The sequence below is a fragment of the Anopheles merus genome, chromosome 2R (genome assembly GCF_017562075.2).
Source record: "Anopheles merus strain MAF chromosome 2R, AmerM5.1, whole genome shotgun sequence".
Lineage (NCBI taxonomy): Eukaryota > Metazoa > Arthropoda > Insecta > Diptera > Culicidae > Anopheles > Anopheles merus.
In genome coordinates this window covers 45,024,637-45,051,605 of record NC_054082.1, presented here as the reverse complement: position 1 = coordinate 45,051,605, position 26,969 = coordinate 45,024,637, and the positions used below count along the sequence as shown (strand labels likewise).

Sequence of the window (26,969 nt, the reverse complement as noted above, 5' to 3'; positions counted from 1 at the left end):
CGAACGCTTGAGATTTTGTCTACAGTTTTTGAGTCTGTTTTTGATGTGGTGCAGAATATTTTACATCATTAATAATTCGATTATTTAAAACCAATATATTGCTGTTCTTTTCTAAGTGAAACATAGATGAAATTGTGCTCATTTGGATTAGCTTTACCGAGCAGCCATCAGTTGATCGCTGTGTATGCACACGGCTGCTGTCAAGTGAGACCCACGGTGTTGTTTAGTGTGCGTTTTTGGGCGATGGTAGTCGTGCAGGCGAACGAGGCAGCAGCAGCAGCAAAGAGTCGGAAGGTCGGGTGAAAAGAAGCAGCAAAAGCGAAGGAATTTTCAGAACATCGACAACTTTCCTCCCAGCGGTGCATTTTCTTTCGTTGCGTTGCAATAGCGTGCACGTTTGCAGGAGCCTCATCTGGTGGGATTGATTTGTGGTGCAAACCGTGTGGACGGCAGCGAAAATTGGAGTGTGTTTGTGCAGCGAGTTACTAACACAATTTAGGAGAAGAAAAAAAGGTGGATTTGTGTGTTCGGTGGTGGAAGAAGGCAGGAAGAAGCGTTCTGGATGCCACAATGAGGTTAATTTGTGCAAAAGTATTGTAACATTGCTGCCCTGCATCGCGGACAAGGAAGAACCGACTAGAAAGCCTGCCAAACGTAAAACTCGCATTCAGTGAAGCGTAAGCTCTGCTCCCTACGGTGAAATCACCCTCCGGATCGTTTTACGGGAGAATAGCAAAGGAAGGGTTGGCCCCACACGCACAGGTGACAGCTGAAGAGCATCCAACAGGGCGAATACATCATTTTCGACATTCTAATGTGCATCTCTTGCAAGTGACACACGGGAGCTGCATTGATTTTATCCCAACCGCGGATCCGGTGCCCTGTACACTCTCTTGGGCACTTGCTTGCTGTCCTACGGCAGTCACATCAGTGGGTGGGGAATCTATTATGTGGAGAGATTAAATTGTTCTTCATCTTCAGAGCCCGTCCCACATCCTTCTATCGTCATCGTACCATCGGCTGGTCTAACTAGCAATCGAAAACAATTTGCTGGAAAGAAAACGCAAAACCCACTGTGGAAGGTACCAGCAGCGGTAGCAGAAGCATCATTAGCAGGCCTCGGAAAAGTTCGCTTTGTCGTACAAACGCGCGCGGTGCTGGATATACGTCGATAGTGTGAGCGAGTGTGTGCATCGTTCCTTAGCAGGCGCGGAAGGAAACCCCCGTGGCTCGCTGGATACCAACGCCAGGGGCACATCAACGTAGCAGGCCGTGGTGTAAAAGCAGGCAAAAAAGCTCTGCTCAAACGTCGACGATTAGTGCACATAGCATAGAGTGTGTTGAAAGAACGTGAAAAGCATCTTCTCGTACGCGATAGTGCTCCTCGTGTTTCGATTTTCTCAGAGTGTGTGTGTGTGCTCTTTTTTTTACTTTACTCTTGCGCTGTGGCTCCCTTTGCTCCGACGTGCCCCATCATTAATGCTAGTGCGCTCTGTGTCCCGTTTGTTATCAGTGGTAGTTTGAAAACATACACAAGCAGTGGCGGCAGCACGGACGTCCTAGCAGGCCTATTTAATTTGTGAAAGCGATTTGCCCTCGTCCTGGTTGTGTGTTGTGGCAGGAGCACCATCAGGCAATAGCAATTCGGCAGCAATCAGCAGCAACATCGTCATCTCTCGTGTTCGTCCTGTGCCCTGGTCATTCCCCGCGAAAGTTGGCGAGTTTTTGTCGAGAAAGCGAACGCAAACGTGGTGCGTGGAATAGCGTGGAATCTGTGAAGTGAAACGAAAAGAAGTAAAAAGAAGAAAAAAAAACATCTGTACTAAGAATACATAAAAAAGGAATCACTTCTTGCGAGACGGAACGAGGACGACGTGTGGCAACTGCGGCTACAGCGAGGAAAATGTACAGTAAAATGAATGGATATCCTTCGTCATCCTTTCGATCAAGGTACGGTTTTGGGGGTCGCTGAGCGAAACCGAACCAATCATGTCTCAGCATAACAATATCATAAAAGAGAGAGAGAGGAGTTCGAAGAGGGGAAAGAGGGGCGGAATTCAAATCGGTGCCTATCATTAAATGGTCCACTGGCGGGAGAAGGCGAGGCACCATGCGGTTCTGAATGGGGACTGAAGTCTACTCCAATGTACGAGAGCAATCAGGATGACCCAGTCCGAAGGCCAATGATTGAGAGTGTGTGAGTGAAAAGGAGCGAAATCATTATGATGATTCAAAGGGAGGCAGATACAAAACAAAAAAACATCTCTAAAATGTGCATACAATGAAGAGCGCACGAATGGGTTGTATATTTGCGAATTGAGGCGAAAACAAAGAATGTGCGGGGAGATGGGGAAACGTCCGAAGGAAGCACGAGGAAATCGATAAAAATGATCCACTTTGAAATAATAATCAAGTCGGCCACAGTGATAGTGCAGGGCTGACTGAAAACACACACACTCTCGGTCAGCCGACTCTCGGTGAATCCTTTCGCCATCGTTTCCTGGGGATCGTCCGTGCATCATGGCGGGGAGATGGAAGAGCAGCAAGAGAAGGGTGGTTTATGCTGTTGTGCGTCGTTTATCGCGCCCCATGCATGTGCCTTGTCATCCTAACATCATCCCCGGGCTGGTCGGCGGCAAGAATATCACTCGTTCTTGCAACATGCGAGACATATCATTTCGCTTTAAGAACTTATTTTCTCTCAGTTAACTTTCCTAAGCACTCCAAAAGGGTTTGTTAGGGAGAAGTATTTACGGCTGCAAATGAATCGATTAGGTTAGGCCTGACACGGAGCGAAAGGGGTGGTAAATTTGCATTCTGTGTAATTTTATTCGACTGTATTTACATGAATTTTGATCCTCTAATTCCGACAATATGTTCTTATATCGTTTTTTTTTCCTGTTTTCATTTTCGGTTCTCCTTTTCGGTTGCATCTCATCGCTTTCGAACTCGCTCCCACAATGTGCACATCTTACGGCCACGTAAAACTACACACGCTTGTGATACGGAATGTGCTCGGAAAATATAGTAGCGGCCGACTGTGGGGAATGTCCCACTCGTTACCCTCCGGAATGGTACGTTTTGCCTGTATAATTTCAGTCTCAGCTCGCGCAATTTGCGCCTACGGTGTGCCCGGTTGGAGTGCACTGGGGATACTGATGCTAAAACGACTCCCTTCCCGATTACCCCACCTCATGGCGGTCGTTTCCGGTCCTTAGCAAAAGAAAAAGAAAGCTAAGGTGCACTTAACATTTGCCGGCGCGTCCAAATAGGACGTTCGGACGAAATCTTTTCGAATGTGCCTGGTCGTTTAGAATCCAATGACCGAGAGGGGCAGTAAAAAAAAGTTCCAACGACAACGAACGTTCAAGTTCACGTCAGCTGGCGACAACCTGTCCACGAGGATTGCTGCATTACGACGGTGACGTCGGTTAGTTCTCGTGGTTGGGTGTCCTAGACGGCTTCAGGCTAAAGTAAAGCCATGGCTGTGGAACGTTCTTTTTCATTTTTTGGCAACCGACCACCACTACATCGTGTTGTCCTTCCCTTGCGTTTGTTTACGTTTGTGTGCTGGTTCCGATAATCGAGCGGTATGTATATTTTTTCATACCCATTGCCTTCTGGTTAATGAGTATCGTTTATGGAGAAACATTTCGATAAAAGATTAGTTTAAAATTGCTGATCACACTGATAAATCATAGCCGGAAGTGTTGGTAAATGGCGGAAGCGATTCTTCTGTCTTTCTATTTCAACGCTTTCTAACGTCCTGCAAGAGGGAACGCAAACGACGACGAGGTGGTCCCGTTCGGTTTGCTGGTGACCGATCCTATCTCGTTTTAGCCAGCATCGACCAGTCTGTACCACTTCCAACCGAGCTGCCGTGTGCGCGTGTTTGGCGCGTATGGCGCGCATAAAAAAGTTCAAATTGTTCTGCAATGTTCCAGTCAAACTACCTGCAGGATGCTGACTTTTCATCGTATTCGCGGCCTCGACTGTACGGCGATATGCCGTCGAGCAGCACGTTCGGTGGTGGCAATCCTTCGACACCGCACCATCACCACCACCACCATCACAATCACCTCAGCCAGCCAGCATCCCATCATCACACGTCATCGTCCAGCACCAGCTCGCTGACCGGCATGAACTTTGGTCCGGGGTCGTCCGGCACTGCCGGTACGAACCTGATCGTCAACTATCTACCGCAGGATATGACGGAGCGCGAAATGTACTCGATGTTCTCCGCGATGGGACCCATCGAGAGTTGCCGACTGATGAGAGATCTAAAGGTATGCTCGACGGAATGGCGCTTAGCCGGGTAGTTTGTAGACGCTTATTGCCCATCTTTTAGTCTGACTGGTAGAACCTTCTTGACATCATTAGCTTTAGTGCGTTCGGCGTTAGGCAAAGTAAGAGAAGCAATAATAAATGAAAACACAGCGCTAAGCTCTCCACATCGCCATATACCGCATTTTGAATGAGACCGAGCGGAACTAAGTTGCTGGGCTGTGAAGCCCGGTGCACACATTAAGCTACATTTCGCACCAAGTATTATCATCACCATTGCCATCATCATCATTGTCATGATTGCTAATCGGTAAAGGCGGTATCGTTAACAGATTCTTCTCACTGACAGTGACTGCAGTAATTTAGAATTAGAAATAACATAATTGGGGCTTACATGCAATGTGGAGGGCACCCAGGGAATATGGATGGTTTGGCCTTGGGACACATGTAAGCGTTCTCGGGAAGGGTTTAGTTTTCGGGTTTCGTGCAAATGATTTTCTTTCTTTTATGTGTTGCTCGAAATAAAACGGACAATTCAATGTTACGATTTTCATTTTTACAAAGCGATGTCAGTTTCAATGTTTACTTTTGTTTTCTATTTTAGCTTCAATTGATGCTTTTTAGATCATAAAACTGCCTTCCTTTTTGCATAATACAGCACATATCTTTTGCTATTTCGATTTCGTCTTCGTGTTACTGTGCTCGCATGAGCTTACTATAATAGTTAGGTGCTTGCTGTTAGGAATCAGATGTCAGCCGTAGAGACCACATTATAAAAGTACATTTAATCTGTATGTTTTGTTGTTTGCCGCTTTCATCAACCGGTTACAGTCTGGTCTTGAAAAATGCTGGAACTGTTTCACGGAATGAGGCACGGGCCGTGATTTTGCTAGTTTATTGTTTTCGTTTTTGTTCTCTCTCTTTTTCGACACATTCTCCACACAACATTTCTTATTCGTGCTTGGGACCAAAGCAGACTGGATACAGCTACGGCTTTGGTTTCGTAAACTACCTGAACGAGGAAGCGGCACAACGAGCGATCAAATGTCTGAATGGCTATCCGCTGCGTAACAAGCGTCTAAAGGTTTCGTACGCACGGCCACAGAGCGACGATATCAAGGAAACGAATCTGTACATCACGAATTTGCCCCGCACGATCACCGAGGAGCAGCTGGATATCATATTCGGCAAGTACGGTACCATCGTGCAAAAGAATATCCTTCGAGATAAGCTAACGGGTCAGCCGCGTGGAGTAGCCTTCGTACGGTAAGAATCAAAACGACTATCTCGAACGTTTGCCTAGCGCTGCAGGCAAATGATGCCTTATCTTGTAACTGTTTGTTACATGAACTATGCTGTTATTTTAGGTTCAACAAGCGCGAGGAAGCGCAGGAAGCAATATCGGCCCTCAATAATGTGATCCCGCAGGGTGGCAATCAGCCGCTGATAGTGCGTGTTGCAGAAGACCATGGCAGAGCTAAGGCGGCACTCTACGTACCCTCGTACAACTCTATAGTGCACAATAACAGAGGTAGAGTACGAATGCGCAATACCCCGTACTGAATAATCACCCTACATATTTACTTACATGCACACTGACACAGCTACACCAACATCTTCATCCTAATAATATCCTAGTGTACATCCTCTTGGAGGATTTCCTCCCCCGATTCTTATACTCATTTAACTAGATGAGCTATTTTTTAACGAAGCATTGGCAACGGTTTAGGCAGGATAAAAAGGTGGTAATTAGACGTACCGATAAGTCTAGTTGATCATTTTAAATATTTTTTGCTCATCTTTATCCTGGATTTCCGTTGTCATTGCTCGTAACTAAATAAAACAAAGCAAAACAATTGATTAAGTTTGTTATGGCATGTAGGGAAGCTTTAGGCTGCCGATCAGTTTTTTTTTTTCATTCGGCAGTCCTTTTCCCGATTCGTTGCTTGTGCAGTTTTTAATAATTTATTCATGTCTTCCTTTTGATTAGTGGTTATCCTTATTACGATTATAGTATGATTGCGTTTATTCGGCCATTTAGCGCGATTCTCTGTGTTGTGTTAGAAGTGCGATTTTCCTTCTGTTGTCGTTTTAATTGTTGCCTGGTTTACCAATGCTAAACAAGGCCGAAACTTTGCTTTGTTTCAACTTATATTTGATTTCCATTAGGACTAGATTTTACCTTGTAGTGAAAAGTGCATGACGAGCCTCTCGTTCGCGTCGTAAAAAAACATCTTTATGCAATTATTAATGGTTCTCGGAAAAAGCAACTTTGTGCATACGTTAAGCGAAAAAATTGCATAACATATATGGAGGAGCCTTAGCAAAGAGCTTAATAACATATGTTTAGTCCAGTTTTAGATGCATAAGGAACATAGTTTTTGTTGCAATAATCTAAGAACCTATACATGGGTACTAACGCGATGCAAAGCGGACAGGGTTTTGTTTCTATTTTGTGTATCATGAACGTAAAAAATAATGCGTTAAACTATCGGTTAGATATGGCCACTGTAGGTCAAGCAAAGCCGGTTAGTAAATTCAAACAACATTACTACGCAAGTAATTTCAATTGATAAAACAAAAACAAATAGTTGTAAATTGCAACCAACGTAGTATATATTTTTTATATTAGTCCAGTCATTATCCAGCGTTCATATTGGTTGAATATCTATTCTGTACGATAAAAAATGGGTTTATGTTAAAATCCTTTGTTCAAGCATGTAGTTTTTTTACGTATTTCACATGAAAAAAACACGTTACACAATGTTTCGCCTTTGTAATTGTCCCTATGTCCAGCATAATAAGGTTAGAAGGTTAGTTTCTTTTATATTTGTTCGAGTTTTCAATTTTTGTGCGAATTAGGTATTATATAAATGAAATGTTCGGCTTGTTAGATAGAATGCGTACTTTTCCATACCGTATCATGTAATATTTTGAAAGCTGCAAAGATAGTGATTCTTTTAACATCTGATGGGAACAATTTTATAAAGCAAAACCTTGAAGCAAGAGGATTTTACTAACAGGTTATTAGGGCCACAAAAAAAGCAAGAAAGGATGGATCTTAGCGAATCTCGCTAGCAAATGTTCTAATCCTCTTATTTCAGTTCAAGCTTTGAGCAAATGGATGCAAATGTTAAGAGACCAAAGCGATTGAAAAATAGTTTGCCAGAAGGATTAATTCTTAGTCGTAAGAATGCTCCTAACATATCATTAAAGAAAGCAAACGGGGAATCAATTACATTGCAAAATAATAAAAAATAGCCTTATTCATTCAGACACCAGAGTTTTTTTTATAGGTGAAATATATGAAGAGATGCCTAACGTAAGTTGAATTTTCAAGATGACGGTGTGTTTATTCGTTTGTTTTGTTTTTATTTTTTTAATGCTTCCAATGCCGCCATGCGCAAACATTGGCGATAGTTGATTAGAATTTATGAACAGTATATGTATGTTTTTTTGTTTAGTACTGTGCCACAACCACAGTGCTGTGCTGCAGGCTTGTTGTGTGTTATCATATGTAAACTTACTGTATATCGAATCGAATCATTATTCATACGGCGTTCTAATCATCGGAATTTATAGTTTGTCATGTAGAATTCCGACAAATCCCTTCATCGTGCTTCGTGGTAATAGTGCAATAGACTAATATTCTTCCCTGTAAACAATTCTTAGACTTACCTTCGCCGCTCTTTCTCTCTCTCTCACTCCATCTCTTTCTGTCTATCTCTCACTCTATCTCTCTTGGCTTTGCATAATACATTGTAGTAGTCTCGTACTACCCTAAAACTGTCATTTCTAATCATAAAGTGAAATGTAGAGAACATCAGAGAGCGCCCATTCATTATCCTTTTCTGTCTCTATCGTATAATGTTTTGACATGCTATATAGACACATTCGTTTATGTACAATCTGTGATGGGATGTGTATACGTTAGGCACCGCATCCATTCCCTTTCCGTAGGCAAAACGATATGCTTTTTTGAAATGCTCACAAGTAGACGTAATTGATGTGACTTGTTTTTCTAGCATTGCACTGCAATTATTCCATTTGATGTCGATAGACTGTTTCCACCGGTTAGACCGCTTCCCATAATACACTGATCATATGGAGTCATGTCACCCTTACCCTTCTGCGGCGAAACTGTTGCCCCATACCTCAAAGAGATTCGATAACGTTTTATTGCATTTTTCTTTCTCTCAAAACGGGTTCGGGTTCGTGTACTACTGCGTTATCGCTCTCGTGGCTGGTTCCGGTTTTCCGGTTATTTATCTCCGTGGCTTTGACATGCATTTCCAACGGACGCAATCTACCGATCTTGCGTGGAAAAATCAAACCTCTGATGTGTTTTTGTGTGCTTCGGCCTGATGCCCCAACCAGCCGATGGATTGGACTTTAGCAACAGGAACAACATTGAGTCGTATCCTTACTGATATTTAAGGTACTACTAGATAGTAATTTGCGTAGTTCCAATTTAGTCGCTCCTACTGTATGGGGTAGCGTTTGGTGGGTGATAGTTAGCGAAAGTCCTGCACCGGCAGCAGCAACGGCAACGGCAACGAGAGACTGCGATCATACGATTATGAAGACCACAGAATCGAGCACGAGGCACGGATTTGTGTTCTACAATCGCAGATTGAACGGTTTTGCCAATCGAAACGATTGCGATAGCATAAAGCTGAGCGCGCTGTAGAGCTTGCGCGGGTGCAAACAATGTGAGATTTAGATGTAAGACTTTTTATACAACTTCATCCAAAAGTAAACCATTAGTCAAAAACTGAACAAAAATCCATAGACTGTGCGCTGTACATACGAAAACGTGAGAATGAAAACCGTAGACTTTGCCAAAATACAAAGCGATTGTGTACACTAAGCTATATTCTGCAACGTGGACTATAACGTAGAAGACGCATTTATATCAAAGGTAGTTTACAAATATCATTCCTCTCCCATAGACGAGATGTGTAGAGCAACCCGTAGGGTTTGTTCTTCTAATTACGTACTAGTTGCAACTTCACGGAATGGTCTGATGGATAGGATGAAAGATGAGGAAATTGAAATTCTAATTGAATTCATTAATTGAAATTGAATTCACCTCTAAGCTAACAATGATCAACCTGAAATGTCTTAAGATTATTATTTTCCAAAGATAGTAATACGTTCCGAAGCACAATCTTACAGTGTGAGCCCTGATAGGCTTGCAAAGGTTAAATTCATTAGAAGAAAACAGGCCGATCACCAACTCGAAACGGTTACATTGCAAGGAATTACACATATTGTGGCTTATAAAACTTTCCAAGGTTTCGATCATCTACTAGGCTACTGTTGTAGAAACAATTGTGTTGGTAGGTGTAAAATCTACTGATATAATACGGATAGACTATTCTAAACATTATATTGGGATCACATTCAGATGTCTTGTTTTGTACTTAGTTAGCGAGTAGCGAGTACTTCGTAGCATTTTAGTTCATGTTCAAAGTCTTGCAATAATTTTGTATCATTTCTTCAGATATGGTATTTGTAATTCAATTAGATTATTTGCATTTTAAACTGCCACATCAAAGAGAATATTTACATTCTTAAATTTAATCAGTTAGTGTACGAACTGGAAAGGTTTTGTTTTCAAAAAAATTAGTTTAATTTAATGATAAGTTAATTTCATCCATTATACTTTAAAGCTTACTTTAACACTGTACGTCCTTTTTAACAATGTTTCTATACGTGAAAATCCAATCTTTTACGAAAATAATCTTTACTCACTCTCTTTATCAAACATCATTCACCCAACATGCATCCTGTAACTGTCTTTCACTTACTAATCAGCATCATTATCTCTCTTTTACTTGCTCCCTGCAATCACCTGCACGAATTGGTACCGCCAATTGGTGCTCCTTGTCCAAACTTTTCTATCACATTCCAGCGCTACTTCCTCGTCAGAACACAATGAAATATAACGATCGTTCGAGTGGGCTGTTACGATCGCACCACTCGTTAATATTTTACTAACTGTCCATTCTCATCGGAACGGCACGTACGATTTAGTTCGGGCACAGCTAAGCGCAGGGATTGTTGTTCGAATGGTGCGGTAGTGCTGTGCTTCGTTGCTCTACGCTTCTTTCAACGTCGATAGAAAACCGATCGGAGGCGTGGGAACAATTTCATACTTCCTTTTAGTGTAATTTTAGGAGTGTCGGTCGGGAGCGTTACAAACATATAGCTCCCTATCGGAGCGCAATTGCGATAGAAATGGTTGTAAAACGTACATTTAATTAAAATGAAAAGTGCAAAACCTATGGCAACATAAACGGATGGACGGTTTTTGCCGATGATTAGGTATACGGTCGTGAGGTGCCAAGGAGTGGCTGAAAATGATCGTGTTGTGATTGTGGCGAACACAAAAATGAAGACGAAAGAAAGGTTGTTATAAAGAGGGCGACACCTGATCGAGACAAATCGAGCCAAACAGATTTTATAAACAATCCAGTGTTCAATCGACTGCGATCGATGGTCGATCCAGATAGGTGATTTTCCTTTTGGTTTCTACCAATACAAAACCAAAGTTGTTAGATTATGTTCTGCCTGTTTGGGTGACCATGTGCTTGCGATGATTATGTTATCGAATATCTTGAACCAACAAAAATGCGATCACACAAAGTATTACTGCAGGCTCTTGTATTTGGCGGCCATTTGAGAAGAACAATCCATCCCAGTTACAAGCTAGCACAAGTAAAAAAAAGCGGTTGGAAAGACTTTCTCATAGAGAAATATCTCAAAGTAATTCAAAACACACTATTACTAGACATACTTACAAACAAAACAGGGTTCTTACTATTTCTCATTAAACACATGTGATGATTGCAATGAACTAGGGGCGCGTGTTAGTGTCATCAATCATTCGAAATTTTTTTAACCCACATTTTTTGTGCACAAATGCAAAAAAGGTCCATTATTAAAGATTATTATCAATTTCGCTTTTGAGTAACAAACTGCAATTGTACATATTAAGTTTCCGTGGTTGTATAACTGGACTGAAACCCTTCGCCATATTTAGTTGAATGCATTCCTCGGTGTGTGTGCGTTTTAGGTTGTTGATAGTAGCTTTTAGCTGTCAACAGTATGAATGTTAAGTACTACTGCTTTACCTTGGCATTAAATGCAATTCTCCCGCAACTATGATGCTGTACAGCGTAGGAGCATAATCTGCCATTTCTAAACTATATAGTTACAAAACCAAATCAAACTATACTAGTAGATGATCTGTAAGAAAAGAGTGAACACACCTACTGCATATAAAAGTGTAAAGGGTTGAGAGTCTAACTATATATAGAAAACCGGAAACACGAGAAAACTTTAAAAAAGTAAATTTGCATTAGACTCATAGAGCAAACTATTTCCTGAAGCTACACAACAATAAAACAAACGAAGCAATGAGAGTAGAATATAAAGGAATACATGCTCCGGGAATTGAATCGTAATGGCGCATGAAAGCAAAACAAAAACAACAACTTGCATTTACATACATTATGTACCCATGTAAAGGAAGCATCCCCATGCTCGCGTAAAAGAAAGGTAGAGAGTACGAAACAGAATAAAGATTTCACGTAAAAATCGACAGCAATAAATCGATGCTTTTCAATTTTCATTGAGTCTTATCATCTTCCTTCACAGAGTAACTCTTTGCTATGCAATTATGTTTGTTCAATTTCCCCTGCAAATGAAAAAAGAAATGAATAAGAAAATCATAATACTAAAAAAAAGCGAGATAAAAGTTCTAGAGATAAAAGTTAAAAAGTGATACAATGATCATTAAACAAAAACGGAAGAGTTATTAAAACAACAGAGTGTTAGCGACGTTTTTGAACTCAATGGGTGTACAGTGAAAGTGGTATAGCTAACCAGAGGAAGAGTCAGTAAGTAGATCTATATTCGGCGACATTCGTCCTTTGTATTTTCTCCAAGCAAAACCCTTGCGCTCCTGGTGCCAGTTGCACCCCAGTTGATAATCCTTCTCTATCCATACCTCATTAAGAAGTTAAACAAGAACAAAAGAACAAAAAAAAGAAAGAAAAGAGACACACTCGCTACGACAAATTCAGCGTAGTAAATCCAAACTCGCCAGTTTTTACGCCAGTTCCGATACTTACGCTAAATTTAATATAAATCAAACTCTTCCTCAATTACACAAACCAGATAGAATCAGATTTCAAATCCAACGCCATACGATTATAGACATTGATATAGTAGTACAGACACATCCGGATTTTACGGCTTAGAAAGATTAGCAATTTGATCTTCCATAGTGATTAATTATTGCGCTTTTCGTCGCGTTAAGTTGCGAAACCATTAGCGTACCGAGCGAGTCAGCTGTCAGGCAGAGAAAGGTGTTAGGAAAGTTAGGTTAATAGAGCAGTCTTGAGTATCATTCCTTGTTTAGGCTTGCAAAACAAACCCCCGCCAGTGACATAGAAAAGGAGTGAGTGGTTGGAAATTAAATGTATTGAAAGCATGTTACACTTTATATTTGTTTTGCGACAAGATAGCAAAAAATCTACCGAAGCAAAGAAAGCCAGGAAATTGTGTTTGCGCAGTACAGGAGTCGACGGCGAAGAAAGAAAAGTGACGAAATTAGTAGAGATGAAACATTTCGTTAAAACAAAACAGATTTAAAAAATGACGGATACTGTTCACACGTTTACGGCACAAGGAAAACTAAACCTAAGTAGTACGAGATAGCTTGAAAGAAGAAAAAAACATTTACGTGTCTTATATATTGAACCAATGGCATATATATACATCTATATAGATATATATACAAAACTCAAATATATATACATTCTGTTTGTTCTCCTATACTATGAAAATTAAAGTTGAAGAAAAAAAAACGAACAAAAAATAATAACGACAAAAATGAGTAGCAAACGAAACCTAGAATCGTATTGTGTAGCAAGACAACGGGAAGAAAAGAATGCAATGTAATGGATTCACTGTAAGAACAACTGTAGAGCGATCGTTGTGCGTGTGAGTGTGAGTATGTGTGACGGTTCGAGCTGCTGTAAGTGTGTGTTTATAAAGGTTAATTTTTTTAAAACACTTACACTTTTGTTCAGATTTAATGTGTTCTAAGCAATATGGTCTTCGTCTGTTCTACAGCTTGAAATAGTAGATGGTTTGTTTTTAGTGGAAGGGAAAAATAAAACAATCGACACGAAATCAAATTAGTTGGTCAATTATTGATATTTGAATGAAACATTTAAATATACTGTACTATAAGAGAGGGAACAGACCCCACATTCCATGATCCATGATGTTACTTGCATACTTGCGAAGAAAATAATGGAGTAGTGGTAAACTGAAGGAAATAATATAAAAGACAAAACTATAAACTACTAAGTACAATAGAATTACATTATGTTGCAAACAAGAAGTAATACAAAACAGGGACTTGAAATTGTAATGATGTTTAGCAAAGAATGTAGGAGTTGTTTTTTGTTGGAAGATTGAAAAAAAAAATCATTTATAGGCTCGTTAATTGATCATTAAGAAATTACTCTTTGTTTAATATTGTCTCATTGTTTCCCATTGTATATTATATTCATTTACTAAACTCAGTACCATTATAAATAGCAAAAAAAATGTATCGCATTAAACTGCATGGTGAGCGGGCCTGTGGTTGATCGCGATGGTTTTATTTATTTTATACATTCGACGTAGTAGCAGAACAACGTATAAAAGTTGTATGAAAGCGTACCCCCGGCAAACAAGTAACAAGAAAATATGAAAGCAGATAGAAGAGAGAGAAAGAGAGAGTAAAGCCGCATGCATACACACGCAGGAAATGGAACGAAACATGAAGATCTAGTTATTAGCTGTGATTTTTTGGTTGTGTCAACCAGAGCAATTGTATGCAAACTAAAAGGAAAATGTACTAGCAATGGGGACGCAGGAAGCAAAGAAAAGTTGTAAAAATGAAAAACATAACGAATAAAACCAAGACAAGTAAAACAAAAAAACAAACATAAATACTATGCGTGCACGTTTTTGGATGTTCCGAACTAGGACGAAGTAAAAGTGGTCGGAAAAGCAGTAGAACAACAACAAAAACCGGTGTAAAAACAAACACTATACCTAAAGCTATAGCATTAATGTCATACTTGCCAGTAAGGAAAAGTCGAAAAACCCCAAAAGGCACTGTTACAATAAGGAGTAATTCGTTGAAAAGATCAACCCAACAGAGAGAGAGAGAGAGAGAGAGAGAGAGAGAGAGAGAGAGAGAGAGAGAGAGAGAGAGAGAGAGAGGGGGAGAAAGAGTTAGTAAAAGAAAAACGAAATGGAAAAAAAACATAGTAAATGCTTCCAAGAGGAAAACTACATAACTTCTCTTAAAAGTGTAGAACAGAGAAAACTAAAAACCGAGTTAAACAAATGTGTATGAGAGTGTGATAGTGTATGCGTGTATGCAAATCGTGTGTCATATTCAGAGTATAATGGAACAGGAAGCGAGAAATGAACAAACGAAACAAGAAACTCTGTTTAACTTGAAGTATAAACCGATTTTCCCCTTCTTACCCATGCTACGGGCCACGTGTTTTATGTGCTGTGTTGTGCTGAATATGCTTTAAAAAAAAGCCCTGGCAAGCGGACCCCCATTACTAGATGGTTGGACCCATGGCCCAAGTTTGTGTGTATGTGTGTGTATGTATGCACGCAAACACAGAAAATATTTTTCCAATTAATTTAAACCAACATCCTGAAAGGAATTTATAATTCTAGGTCATTTAAAATTGGAACGTGACATGAAGCCGACAGGACAAAAGGCAGACAGTAGGAAGACGATATACAGACGAAAAACAACACAACTACACCGTAATGGACAAAACAGAACAGAGACGAAAACGGAACATTATTCAATAACACGAACCAAAACACTAAACCAAACCGAAACAGAACAAATGAACTGAAAACCACACCAGACAACAAACAACAAAGCAGAATAAAGCGGAGGAAAAGATCGGCAGATAGCACGTGTGCAACACTTACTCATAACATACATACACACACTTCCCATAGAACGGACATTTAGATACATTATATTATTATACATATATACATATATTATATATATTTGAAATGGTACATTTTCCAAAGTTTAGATATGTTTGATCTATGTAAAGCATTATTAAAAACAAAAAAACCGGAATAAAAAGAAACAAATAACAAACCAAAAACAAATCGATTGCAAAGACTTCATCTTGTCTTTTGTTTCCCTTTTTGGTGTGGAGCTCTCTTTTCAGTTTTGTTCGTTTATTTATTGCTTAGCTTATTGTAATTTTAAAAAAGACAGTGTATATGTGTGAGAGGTGAGTTTCAATGTTTAGATCTACTAGAAGACACCTTTATGGCACAGCGGGCGGATGACTAACCGCCTCTAAAGGATGATTGGATCTCGTTCAGCCTCTCCTACAGCTCGTCGTGATCGTTATACCCGATAGTTTCTGCTGGATAAAGCTCATTGCTGCCATCTACAGGTGGTTGAGTATCCTTAAACGGTTGATAAGGAAAAAAACGAACAAACTTAGTGCCAGGTTATGTTTCCCTTCCAACCACCTGTGCATACCTCTTCGAGCTCTTTTTGATCGTTTTGCTCTAGCGTGTCGCCCTCCTCATCCACTCTGTTACCTTCCATTGTGTCCACCGTGTCTTCATCTTCAAACTCTGCATCATCCAGCTCGGCATTCGAACCGGCCACATTTTCCAGCAGATCAAACTCTTGCTTTATGAAACGTGCCAGCTTTTCCTCGTACTGTAGCCGATCATTGTACTCGACCGCTTCCTGCAAGGGACATATCGGGAAGTATTATTTCCACTCATCGCCAACAAGTCAACACACAGCGAAAGACACCAACCCGTCGAGCCTTGAAGAAGTTGGCTGTCACTGAACCCTTGGCTTCCGCTTCGATCGTTTTCAGTGCTTCCGGCATATCGAAATCATCTGCGTGGAACAGCAAATAGCTCATACCGGCCCGGTACGATTCTTCGTATCGTTTTACTGTAAAGCATTCGACAGGAGAGGGAGTGCATTATTATGCTTATTTTAAAATTCTTTACCATATTCCATATCATTGTTGCATCGTACCGTGATAGTAAGCTTTCTGCAGATGTTGATAGTGACGGGGGAACAGATTGTCGTAGTATTTCCCACGCACCATACCCATGTTCGAGGTACAGTTCCGTTTGCACTGCAGCGCATACGTAAAATGATCTGCAACGAACGAGCAAGACAACGTTAGATATCGTGAGCTGAGTCTGCGAAACGTGCTAAGGCCTGCAACGGAACTCACTTCCGATCGCAGTGATAAAGTCGGGCAGGAAACCGTGATCAAATTCACCCTCGCAAAAGGCGCGGCATTGGTTCTCGTCGAAGATGAACTGTTTGATGGAGCTCTCGAGCTGTTCGATCGCACGCTCCCAGTTGTTTTCCTGCTCGTCGACGATGCCTCCGATAAGCAGTTCGACGAATTTCTGCAACGAAATCGGAAGGAAGAGCTCGAATTTGCGCTGACATTGCGAATCATTACTAACGGATGGAATCTGAGTACCTTCTCCTCGAGATCGTGGATCTCGTCCCGATCGATTCCGGGCATTTCGATTGCTTCTTCGAAATTTTTCTTCATCACTGTATTCTCTGGATGTTTCACCAGATACGTATAGGCGGCCGATGCTGCCAGCGTTACACGGTTTGACTGAAAGAACAAAACAAAACGAGAAAAACATTTCCTCAAATTTCGCTTAGATATCTCTTCCTTATCTCTACCGACCTTAACGTAGCACGCGTACAGATAGGGGTACACCTTCAGCTCCTGAAATACATCCATGTAGTGTCCGTCGAAGTCTTCGCTGAACGGAAGGTACCGATAGATCGCATACCGACGGGCACACTTGGACAGGCAGAGCGTTCGGCGCAGAATCAGCTCGTAGTGCTGCAGATTGTCTACGTTGGTGCCGTGCAGGAACTCGCCCCGATGCTTGACGTCGCGCGCGGCGTACTCGCACTCCATGCGACAGTTTGCCACCGACTCGTAGTACGTCCGGTAGCCCTCCAGTGCGCGCTCGAGAAAGTACACACAGTCTTCCCACTCGTTCGTGAGGTACGCCTGCACGCCCTGCTCGTACTGGTCGATGAAGCTGCTGCCATCTTCCGGTGTGTCCGGTGGGTCGCTGTACACTGTTCGCTCCGTGTCCTCTATTACGGCGGAGGAAGCAGTCGCGGTGGTGTCGGTCCCTTCTGCCGATGCTGACGTTGCATCGGATTCCTGCGTTTGGGCTACGGCGAGCGTAACCAAGCAACAGCAGCCGATAAAAAGCAGCATCCAATTCCAGCGCCTGCGTGATATCATCATCTCTTCCACGTAGACGATCATCGCCGAGTTCGCCGACCGGGGGAAAGCTGCCGGGCAAGTGTACAGGTTTTGTTCTAAATGCTCAATTTCTGGAGGCATTTGCACATTCAACTCACCCGCTGTTGTTTCAGTTTGCTATTCTTGGCTTGGCTGCAGACTGTTGGCACTTCTTTCGTCTAGACTCAGACATCAAACACTCTGCACTTCAGCAGCAGAACCTCACGCAATCACTTCCTGTGCGACCGTACACCGTGCTCTGGCCGAAAAGCGGCTAGAAAGAGAAGACAATAGCTGAAGCTGCAGCAGCAGCAGCATCGTTTCATGCCGATCGTAACGTGATGCTCCGGTTTTATGCTTACGCTCAAGCACACACCAATACCAGCACGCTGGTATTCGCTTCCCTTTTGTCGCGATCGTTGGGTTGATCGATAAGGCATGCTGTGTGGACAATATTCTTGCCGTCGTTAGCCCTTCCAAGCACGTACGCGCAGCGCAATGCTTCCACATGCTCTGTATAAACAAACGCAAGTGTTTCTGTGTTCGCTCTTTTGGAGGAAAAATGTACACTGCCGTGTTCTTCGCTGACGGTTGACTGGTTGTGTTGACGCGCAAACAATCGGATTTATTGATTGCTTGAACCAAACCGCATCTCCCGGCTATGGATTTGGGGAGGAACAGAAGTTTTTTTTACGACGGGATGCATTTGAAATAAAATTAAGATTTATGGAAATTGGACGAAAAACTTTTGCCCATCTTGTGGTCCCATCCAACCCATGTTGGAAACAACTGTGCTGCTTGAAAAGTTCGCTTTAGTTGGCAAGCAATGATGGAGAAATCAATTCATATAAGTTTTTATGACCTTGAGGAATCTAAAAATTCTCGCCAACCGAACGAACACATAAATTGGAAAATTTTCATCGCCCGGCTAACAAATCGACAGTATCGCGTCTGGCGGATATGCTAGATTTATGTGCGATCTACGACGTAAAATCAACAATCACCCCTGGAATGGCAATTTTCTGTGATAACTTTTGCTAAATGTCCATCCCTTTATTCGATTGGCAAGCAAACTGTCGCTGAACAAAAATATGACGTCACGTTATCACGGCGCTGCCGTTTGTTGCTTCTATCCGTCGTTCTCTAAATAAATAGGGGAATAAAAACGGTAATATGTTTCACAGTTTTTAAACTTTTTATATCTTTTAAATGAGAAGTATTTTTTTTTTTGTAAAATAACACAAACAACTCCCATTTCGATTTCATGAATGGAGCTGGAAGGTAAAGATCTTGAGAAACGAGAAAGAGAGAAAGACAGAGAGGATGAAATGCGAGGGTGCGAGAGAGCGAACACCGATTCCCATTTCTGGGGCTACAAAACCACACGTGTTAGCAACCGCACAGTCCGCAGAGAAGCGCGCGTGATGCGTGTGTTTGTTGCAAACAGCCACCCTTGCACTAACACTACGCAAACTTTCAGCTGATTTTCCCCCGTGCGTTACATGTTGTTTATACGGCGTGTAGGTGGCACGCAAGGGGTGCGCAAGCATAGCGCAAAGGGTGCATACTGCGTGTTTGGTGGTGTTGGTGGTGACCACGGTGGTGCGTTTACAGTCGCGAGTTGAGTCGCAGTTGAGGGCTTGAGGAAAACCGAAAAAATAAACGTACGAACGTAACTCAGGGTACAACTGCGATTTTTTTGTTTTAGTTTAAAGATTTGCTGCCTTTAATTATTTTCACAATTCGTAAAGTGTCGCCGAAGGGACAGCTTTGCGATTTTTTCGCACGCAATAGCCCTTTCTACCGGTGCAAAAATCCACTTGAACCTTTCCTTGCCCTTGCACACACACACACACTCACGTACACACACATACACACACACACATACACACACATACTGTCATATGTTCGATGGCTGTGGTGGCGGTGTGTGAGTGCCAGCACACATCGGCGAAAATTTCATCCAAGTGCAGTGGTGTCGCGGTTGGCGCTGCATCGTTATTGTTCAACCAGCGCTCTGGCCATCAGCACTTCGGCACGGTTGGTGGTGCTTTCTTTCCCGAGTGTGTGTGGTGCGTGACATCCATTTATTCTGAGTGACGAGTGCGTGTGGAAATCGTGCAGCGTTGTTTTTGATGGAAAACTGTTACTTCTTAGGCACTTCTGTCATCGGTTCCAGCGTACAAGGTACTTGGTTACAATTTTCATACGACCGAAAAAGCCGTGCCACACAACCTGAAACTACCGTGAAACTGTGTTGACGTCACGCACGCGGCTGTGGTGTGTGCAGTTTTATGATAGGGGTGGGTTTTTTTTTTGGTCGCTCGCAAGGTGGCTGGTAGTTAGTGCAAAAGAATTCGGAATTCTATCGGGTGGTTTAGTGGGGTGTAACGCACCGACAGACAAGCACACGGTGCATCGGACAGTGAACAAAAAGTGTCACTTGTTCCATTTTCCTTGTGCATTTTCTCACCTACTTCGATGATCCTTTCTTGTAGTGTTGCATGTACGTAGCGTCCTCCTTTTTTCCTTCTCTTTTCTGCTTTGCTGCTGAAAAGTTGATAAGAGTGAATTGATGCTGAAAAAAAAATCGGAATGCTTACAATTGCTTGACGAAGAAAAGGGAAGGTGAGCGAGAGTGAAAATGGATTACCAAATGTCGATCGCCGCCACCGCTTGGTGGGGAAGGAGGTTACGCATGTTTAGCCCAATGCATAACATAACCTTGCGTTTTCATCTTTCGCCCCACCTCCCCCTACACACACACACATCGAAATGTCACGGGATATGGTTGGGAGGTAGAGGAGGAAGTCTCCTAATTTGCGTGCGTGTCAACCCGACCGAATGGGAGTGCAGCACAGCATAACATTGTTCTGTGATAGTGTGTGGGTTTTTTTTGTATCAAAAATTAATATAAAAAAAGCGGAATCGTTCGTTAGTTAGACGCTGACCGTGATTCACACAGAGACGGCGGGCACAAATATTGCTGCCGTGTTGTGTCGTCGGTATAATACTGTAGTGTGCGATCACGGTCACCCATACAGGCGAAAAGCGGCCGCATACGCGTATGCTGCGCGCGTATCTCGCGGTTCAAATAATCGCGTGTAATATCGAAAATGTTTTGCGCTTTGCGCCACAAAAGTAAATTACAATTATACGCGCTCGCACAAATGACGAGTGCAGATCGAGGTGTTTTTTATATATATATTTTTTTACTTTAAAATACACTATCGACAAGATGTTATAGTTGCTATGCTTTTATTATTATTATTTAAATTCTTATCTTAATTTGCTTGGCATTTTTGGTGGAGCATGGAGTACGTCCGAAAACGGCTCCATAAAAATAGACATAAAAATCCAATAAACGATTCCACTTCGACCGATCGCAGTTGCACTTTTCAACTCGATGCAATCCGTTTATATTGCATACGCAATAAAATTGCAAACTTCGTCTCCCTATTATCCCTTCTAGTATCGTTCATACTACCCAACAACAACAAAAACATGCGAAATAAGTAATAAAACGGTGACAGTGTTGATGCAGCTCTGTCCCATTCAGGCGAGAATGTGTATATATATTTTTGATGTGTGCATAAGCGAATACCCAAAGAATATTGCACACGAGCGCACACATAGCCACAACAAAGAGCCAAAACTGCAGCAGCGACAACAAATGCACACCGATCGGCCGATATGGGAGAGGAAGCAGCGTTCGCCATATCAAAGGAGCAGCCACTAAGCCAAGCTCCAATCATCATAATCTTTGCCTTTCGGTTCAGGTTTTGTTTCCCAGGCCCCAGGACGCGCGCGTATCTTTTTTGTTTTGGTTCGCCCAGCCGTTCCCGGTTGCTTTCCGCGCGCTGCCCTTTTGGGATTCGCGGGAGCACAGGTTGCTTTGGTTTGCTGACCCAAAATAGAGGACGTGTGTGCGTGTCCAATGAAGGGTTGTATGTGTATGTGTGTTAGAAACGAATGCGTGTGCTATGTTGTTGCTCTCACTCTTTCACTCTCACTCTCGCGCTTACTGGCTCCCCCACATCTATCGCTATCGTGGGGAGGGGGATGTTCCCGACAATCGTGTGTGCACTGAGAGTCGGCACACGGCACACACATACACAGCTGGCTCGTTCCACCAAGCGAATGGGTCGGGAAAAAGGGGGATGGCAGCGGGTGGAAGAATTTAGTGTTCGCGGGCGACCTTGAATGTTATTGCACGCCGAAAGGAAAAGCATAAGTTAAAGTTGAAGTACCGTTTTCGGCCCAGCTTACAGAACGGTGCTCGACATTGCCGTGCGTCCGACGGCCACACTGCCCATGCACGCTGCGATGCATTTTCTGTCAGTATTTTTGCATCACTGCTCTGTGTAAGAAACCTTATCGTCATCGACGAGGGCGCGGGTTTTTTTCGTACTTCCACGAGTACATTTTATCAACTGAAGAAGGTGGTTCGGGTGGGCAGGGAAATAGTAAGTGTTGCATATTTTGGTTAAAGTTTAAATCCGCACAACATGACAGGTCGTAGCATAGGTCTCGGATAATTCCAAATCATGTATCGAACCTTTCGAGGAGAGAAAAACGCACACTTGCGTTATTCGTATCTACACACAGTCACACGTAACTAGCTCCATGTATGGGTGCGCGGTACACATATACACTCTGTTGTGCGCTGTGTTTACGAATGGCGATGAGGACGGATGTGTATGTATGCGTGTGTACATGACAATACACGTACGTGTCCTCAGCGATCGACCACTGAATGCTAAGTCTCTAGAATAAAGTGACAATTAGTTGTTGTGTAGTAAAAGCGGTCCCCGAGATACACGGTACTAAATTGTCATAGATACATAAATTGTCAAATGCTAAATAATTTCTCTTCAGATCGAATGTGAGAAACCATTTCAAAAGTTTAATTAGATAGCTAAAACCACCCCCTACTTACTACATTATACGAAAATTAGTGATATTTTGGCTGGAAATCGCGAGATTCGACTAACGCGGAAATTCGAGATACGCCGTTTTCGGTCCCCATTAACCGTGTATCTCGGGGACAGCCTGTATATTCAGTAATAAAAGATTATAGATATTCATCTACCGCTCGGGTGCATTTGAGGGTCTTGAATTGGCTGCACTTTGATCGATTGTGTAAAATTGCACTATGGTCTCTAGTGTCTATTAAATATTAACGACAATAACAAGCATCGATAATAGAAACGTACAGCAGACAAAAATGAGATTTAATTTCAGCTTTACGAATTGCTGCATCATATGTAACTGTTTTTTTTTAAATAAATAACTGTTACATGTAGATTTTATGGACCCATAGCTTCTGTAATGCCATGTTGTATTTCCCTACTCCACAGCTCATATCCCAAGAAAAACTATTTATAACTGTAATAAAGCGTTTGAAACATGTATGTTTCGTGGTGTAAAACTCCAGTACTGAATGCATTAGCTAGTCGATGCAATTATCTTTTTCAGTTGGTGCTTACTGTTGTTGCTAAAATTAAAATATCTTTTTATTCAAAGAAGGTTATAGGATCAATACTGTGTGAATGAATCTGTGGCGAATGCTTTTTCTTCACAAATGCTGACGATCTCAGCACATTCCATCGGCACACGATCGCTCAATAACGGTCTGTTGACTTACAGAGGTGGCTTTTACGCTTTCTTTGTGTGACTTCTAGTATATTCTAACATTCTTAATAGACGTAATGATCAAAACGTCGGTCTCGTAGTACAGCTGTCAACTCGTAAGACATAACAACATGCCCGTCATGGGTTCAAGCCCCGAATGGACCGTGCCGTCATACGTAGGACTGACTATCCTACTATGGGTAATCCATAAGTCACTGAAAGCCAAGCCCACAAGTGGTACAGGCAGGCCTTGGCCGACAACGGTTGTTGAGCCAAAAGAAGAAGAAGAAGAAGAATGATTAAAAAGAATCATTTGACCCTATTTATTGTCTCATTTCCAGAAGAACCTGTAGTTCACATCTCATTTTAGTATGCTTGACATGCAACGATCTCATCTATTTTTTTATTGCAGCTATTTATTTCAGAACATTGTATATTTTTACATCGTTTCGGATTGGAACAATTGGTAGTACAATAAATCTATAAATCTTATATCGACACGATACAAGCCATGATACAAAACAGTGCCTACGGGAATCCGATGCTGGATGGAGCGTCGGCATTTCCTGATATCTACATCCAACATCAATCTGCAGATAAGCCGGAAGGGCCACCTCCGAGCAATAACAATATTGCAAACTACACCAACCGAAACAGTGGCTACCCTTACCAGACGTGCGTTGCATCAGCACCGGCTCCACTCGTTGCACGTGAAAGCTGTGTTCGAGCCGAGTTCGTAAAAGATACACAGGATTTGGCTGTGGGATTCCGGCAACTTTCGCACAATGTCCCAATCAAGACTGAGCATTGCATAGCAAACAACGTGGCCACCAACGAGACTGGCGGAGAATTGGGCATTACTACAGCTAGGCCGAAGGCTTCGGAGCAAATGCTTCAGACTGTCGACCAAAAGCCTTACGAATCGTTTACGCAGCAGAGCATCGCGTACGTACAAACGCCGGCCGCTGCTGGTGAGGAGCGAGAGCGCGAAGAGGAGCAGGACGTTGGCGCCAAAGCATCGCCCAAGAAGGAGCAACGCCGTCCAATGAATGCGTTCCTGATCTTCTGCAAACGGCATCGAACGATGCTGAAGAATCGTTTTCCGGAAGAGAATCGGTATGTATACTAAAACTATGATGGCGACGAATTTGGTCTGGTCTGGTCTATCAAGCGTTTCCCTCTCCCAACGTGCAGGGCCATCTCGATCAAACTTGGCAAATGGTGGCGGATGCTTACTACGGAGCAGAAGAAACCATTCCAGCTACTGTCGAAGGAGGTACGCACCTATTAAAGTGACAGATCGGTTTTCGTATGATCAGTTTGTAATTAATTGCACGCGCCTTGTTTGTTTGCAGTACAAAAACAAGTATTTATCGCTCAATCCGAACTTTCGGTGGTGCAAGCAACCAATGGTTCCAGCAACACCATCTACACCATCACCATTAGTCACCTTGGCACCGAATGCTACCAATGTACTATCCTTAGCGGCGGTCCGACCTGAACCATCCTTCGTGCAGGACAACCGAGAGAGTCTGGAGGCAGCCGAAAGCTTAGTCCAGCTAGCTCAGGGCAAACCCCTGCTGAGCGTGTTTCGGCTGGCAGACGAGTCCAATATGGGAAGTCTGAATGAGCTGTGTGTTGGTCCGAATGTCGGATCCAGAGCAGGTTCGTACACGCAAAGATGTGACTGTTCGGTGGATGTTCAACATGAGTCATTTCTTTTTCCCTTTGCCGCAGATAACAAAGAACCCACATGGAAGCCACCGAAAGCAACGCAAACAGTCGGCAGAGAATTGCCTGCACCACCGACCCCGTCCATCAGCGGTAATGCCTTAACAGAGCCAATCGCTGCCGAAGGACGCAGCTCACCGCGTGCTACACGTTCCTGTAAGGGTAAAAAGTACCAAGAACTGATGAGCCGGATGTATCCGAATGCACATGCACCGCAGACGAAGCGTTCTCCTGGTGCAAGAATGCAAAAGGATAACCAAAAATTGCCGAAAACGGCTACAGTTGCTGCTGGTGGTGATGATCAAACCGGTTTCCTGTATAGCAACACAGCCATGCCAGAACTGGATCCGCTCGCCATAGACGCACTGATGATGGAGCTAGATTCAAAAATATCCGATTTGCCTGCGATGAATGTGGGCGATTTTTGCATCCTGTTAAACAGCGAAAAGAAGCGCAAGAAATCGTTCAGTAAGTGATCATATTTCGAATCCGGTGGAATGGTCCTATAAAGAATAGTTTATCCTATACTTTCCTTTCCTTTCCGTCTGCAGCAAAATTGCCGAAACAGAAGCTGTTCCTTAATAGAGAGGAGCAGCCATCGACAGTTGCTTCGGTAACAGCTAGTGGAGTAGCGCTACAGTCCTGTAATTCCATGAACGGAGTGGCTCCACCGATCGCTACAATAACGCAACCGGCCACTAACGGAGTGGATGACTCTGTAAGGCCTGTAGTTCATCCTGGTCCTCCGAAAATCGTCGGTTGTCGCAAACGAAAAGCACCTAAGGAATGCATTACCCGTAATCCTCGCCCGTCGGTGGTCGAACGAGAGGTCGGGTGTGGGCTTGATCCCAGAAAGGATGACACCACCTGCCACGACCGTACCTGTCAGGCATAGAACAAGCTTCGGACGTTCCATTAAGGATCAGTTGGCGAACACACGCCAAGCATTGATCTCATAACAGAAGCTCCTCTTATCATCACCTTGCCCCGTCCCCTCCACCGCACTCTCTCCTTTTGCCCTACACACCGGATATATTAAAAAAAAACTATATTTTTCTTAACGTTAACGTAAGCCTTCGAGCAAGCTTTCGAGCTTTGCCGCTTTTTTATCACGATTATAGCCACTGGCTACATACTATCAGCACAAATTGTAAATCTAACCTATCTCATTTCATCTACGGTGGGGAATGTAAATCTGAACAGTGCATCGCCAGTACTACTGTCTGGCGTTATGTCGTGCAGTACAAAGATTTCCAGTCCATCCACAGGATACATTTGTTTAAGTGTAACATTGCTTGTACGGGCAATTTTGTTTCCTTCCCTTACTCATTTAATGGTATGTGATTGTGGTAGGAAAGTGCAAGAGGAAGCAGGAAAAATACTATTTAATTTTAGTGCATTTTTGCAAGAGCTAGAAGATAGGTTACCACCATTGCAGTAGTACAACGGTAAGCAAAGACAAGTCATGAAGCAACATACCAAACTGGATTCTAGTTGGAAGCATGTCGTATCTGAGTATCCAAAGGTAGTGAATCACAAGCACACAAGCGTTAGATTATCAATACATTAATTAATCTTTTAAAAAATACGTACGATGTGCGCGCAATTGGCAGTAGACTGTTAAGTTTTTAACGTTATTGCAATAATAGCTTGATGTATTTTGCGTAGTTTTTTGAGCTACTCAGTCACTGCTGCATCAGTTCGCTATCGGTGGTCCGCATGGAAAAAGGAGCCACGGCCGGGATTGTCTACCATTAGGATCGGGTTGACTTTTTTTTTTTTTTTGGGATCAAATCTTAAATTCCATTGACTTCCAATGAATTCCAATGGCACCCACCGTCAGTTTGACATGATTTCGTTACCCACATAACTTAACACCTTTTTGGACTGTATGATGTTTATAAATCAGCAGTTTTACGGGTTAAAAAC

At 42.5% G+C, this 26,969-nt stretch overlaps 3 protein-coding genes across 14 annotated transcripts; 2 read left to right on the top strand and 1 right to left on the bottom strand.

Annotated features, from left to right (window-relative positions):
• Positions 1–15: 15 nt before the first annotated feature.
• Positions 16–14,570, top strand: LOC121590260 (protein sex-lethal-like). Of its 10 annotated transcripts, none has more exons than XM_041909747.1 (6): positions 16–1,950; positions 3,029–3,074; positions 3,945–4,286; positions 5,261–5,550; positions 5,652–5,815; positions 10,202–14,570. In XM_041909747.1, exons 1-6 carry the CDS (start codon positions 1,904–1,906, stop codon positions 10,285–10,287), a joined length of 975 nt encoding a protein of 324 aa, XP_041765681.1. In that variant the 5' UTR covers positions 16–1,903; the 3' UTR covers positions 10,288–14,570. The 10 variants fall into 10 exon arrangements, with proteins under 10 accessions (XP_041765681.1, XP_041765690.1, XP_041765680.1 ...); XM_041909756.1 differs by having other exon boundaries at positions 17–1,950; positions 3,960–4,286; XM_041909746.1 differs by having other exon boundaries at positions 19–1,950; positions 5,258–5,550.
• An 817-nt stretch (positions 14,571–15,387) lies between these two features.
• Positions 15,388–18,215, bottom strand: LOC121590259 (cartilage-associated protein-like). Of its 2 annotated transcripts, none has more exons than XM_041909745.1 (9): positions 18,038–18,215; positions 17,795–17,975; positions 17,097–17,725; positions 16,878–17,021; positions 16,620–16,800; positions 16,415–16,540; positions 16,185–16,327; positions 15,896–16,111; positions 15,388–15,800 (listed from the first exon to the last, which is right to left on the bottom strand). In XM_041909745.1, the coding sequence occupies exons 3-9, from the start codon at positions 17,697–17,699 to the stop codon at positions 15,729–15,731; spliced, it is 1,485 nt and encodes a 494-aa protein (XP_041765679.1). In that variant the 5' UTR covers positions 17,700–17,725; positions 17,795–17,975; positions 18,038–18,215; the 3' UTR covers positions 15,388–15,728. The 2 variants fall into 2 exon arrangements, with proteins under 2 accessions (XP_041765679.1, XP_041765678.1); XM_041909744.1 differs by having other exon boundaries at positions 15,391–15,819; positions 18,038–18,212.
• Positions 18,216–19,584: 1,369 nt separating this feature from the next.
• LOC121588987 lies at positions 19,585–26,107 on the top strand. 2 transcript variants are annotated; one of them, XM_041907489.1, is made up of 6 exons: positions 19,585–19,862; positions 23,722–24,425; positions 24,504–24,585; positions 24,665–24,974; positions 25,047–25,508; positions 25,592–26,107. In XM_041907489.1, the coding sequence occupies exons 2-6, from the start codon at positions 23,821–23,823 to the stop codon at positions 25,933–25,935; spliced, it is 1,803 nt and encodes a 600-aa protein (XP_041763423.1). In that variant the 5' UTR covers positions 19,585–19,862; positions 23,722–23,820; the 3' UTR covers positions 25,936–26,107. The 2 variants fall into 2 exon arrangements, with proteins under 2 accessions (XP_041763423.1, XP_041763424.1); XM_041907490.1 differs by lacking the exon at positions 19,585–19,862 and adding an exon at positions 19,879–19,978.
• The last annotated feature ends 862 nt before the right edge of the window (positions 26,108–26,969 follow it).

Excerpts from the sequence above, each read along its gene's own strand:
- LOC121590260 (XM_041909746.1), top strand. The coding sequence starts at position 1,904 with ATGTACAGTAAAATGAATGGATATCCTTCGTCATCCTTTCGATCAAG. Across the intron at positions 3,075-3,944 it reads ACTCGTTACCCTCCGGAATG|TCAAACTACCTGCAGGATGC; the intron begins GTACGTTTTGCC and ends GCAATGTTCCAG. Across the intron at positions 5,551-5,651 it reads CGTGGAGTAGCCTTCGTACG|GTTCAACAAGCGCGAGGAAG; the intron begins GTAAGAATCAAA and ends CTGTTATTTTAG.
- LOC121590259 (XM_041909744.1), bottom strand. The coding sequence starts at position 17,699 with ATGATCGTCTACGTGGAAGAGATGATGATATCACGCAGGCGCTGGAAT. Across the intron at positions 17,022-17,096 it reads TGTACGCGTGCTACGTTAAG|TCAAACCGTGTAACGCTGGC; the intron begins GTCGGTAGAGAT and ends TTGTTCTTTCAG. Across the intron at positions 16,328-16,414 it reads GCAGAAAGCTTACTATCACG|TAAAACGATACGAAGAATCG; the intron begins GTACGATGCAAC and ends AATGCTTTACAG.
- LOC121588987 (XM_041907489.1), top strand. The coding sequence starts at position 23,821 with ATGATACAAAACAGTGCCTACGGGAATCCGATGCTGGATGGAGCGTCG. Across the intron at positions 24,586-24,664 it reads TCCAGCTACTGTCGAAGGAG|TACAAAAACAAGTATTTATC; the intron begins GTACGCACCTAT and ends GTTTGTTTGCAG. Across the intron at positions 24,975-25,046 it reads GAATGTCGGATCCAGAGCAG|ATAACAAAGAACCCACATGG; the intron begins GTTCGTACACGC and ends CCTTTGCCGCAG.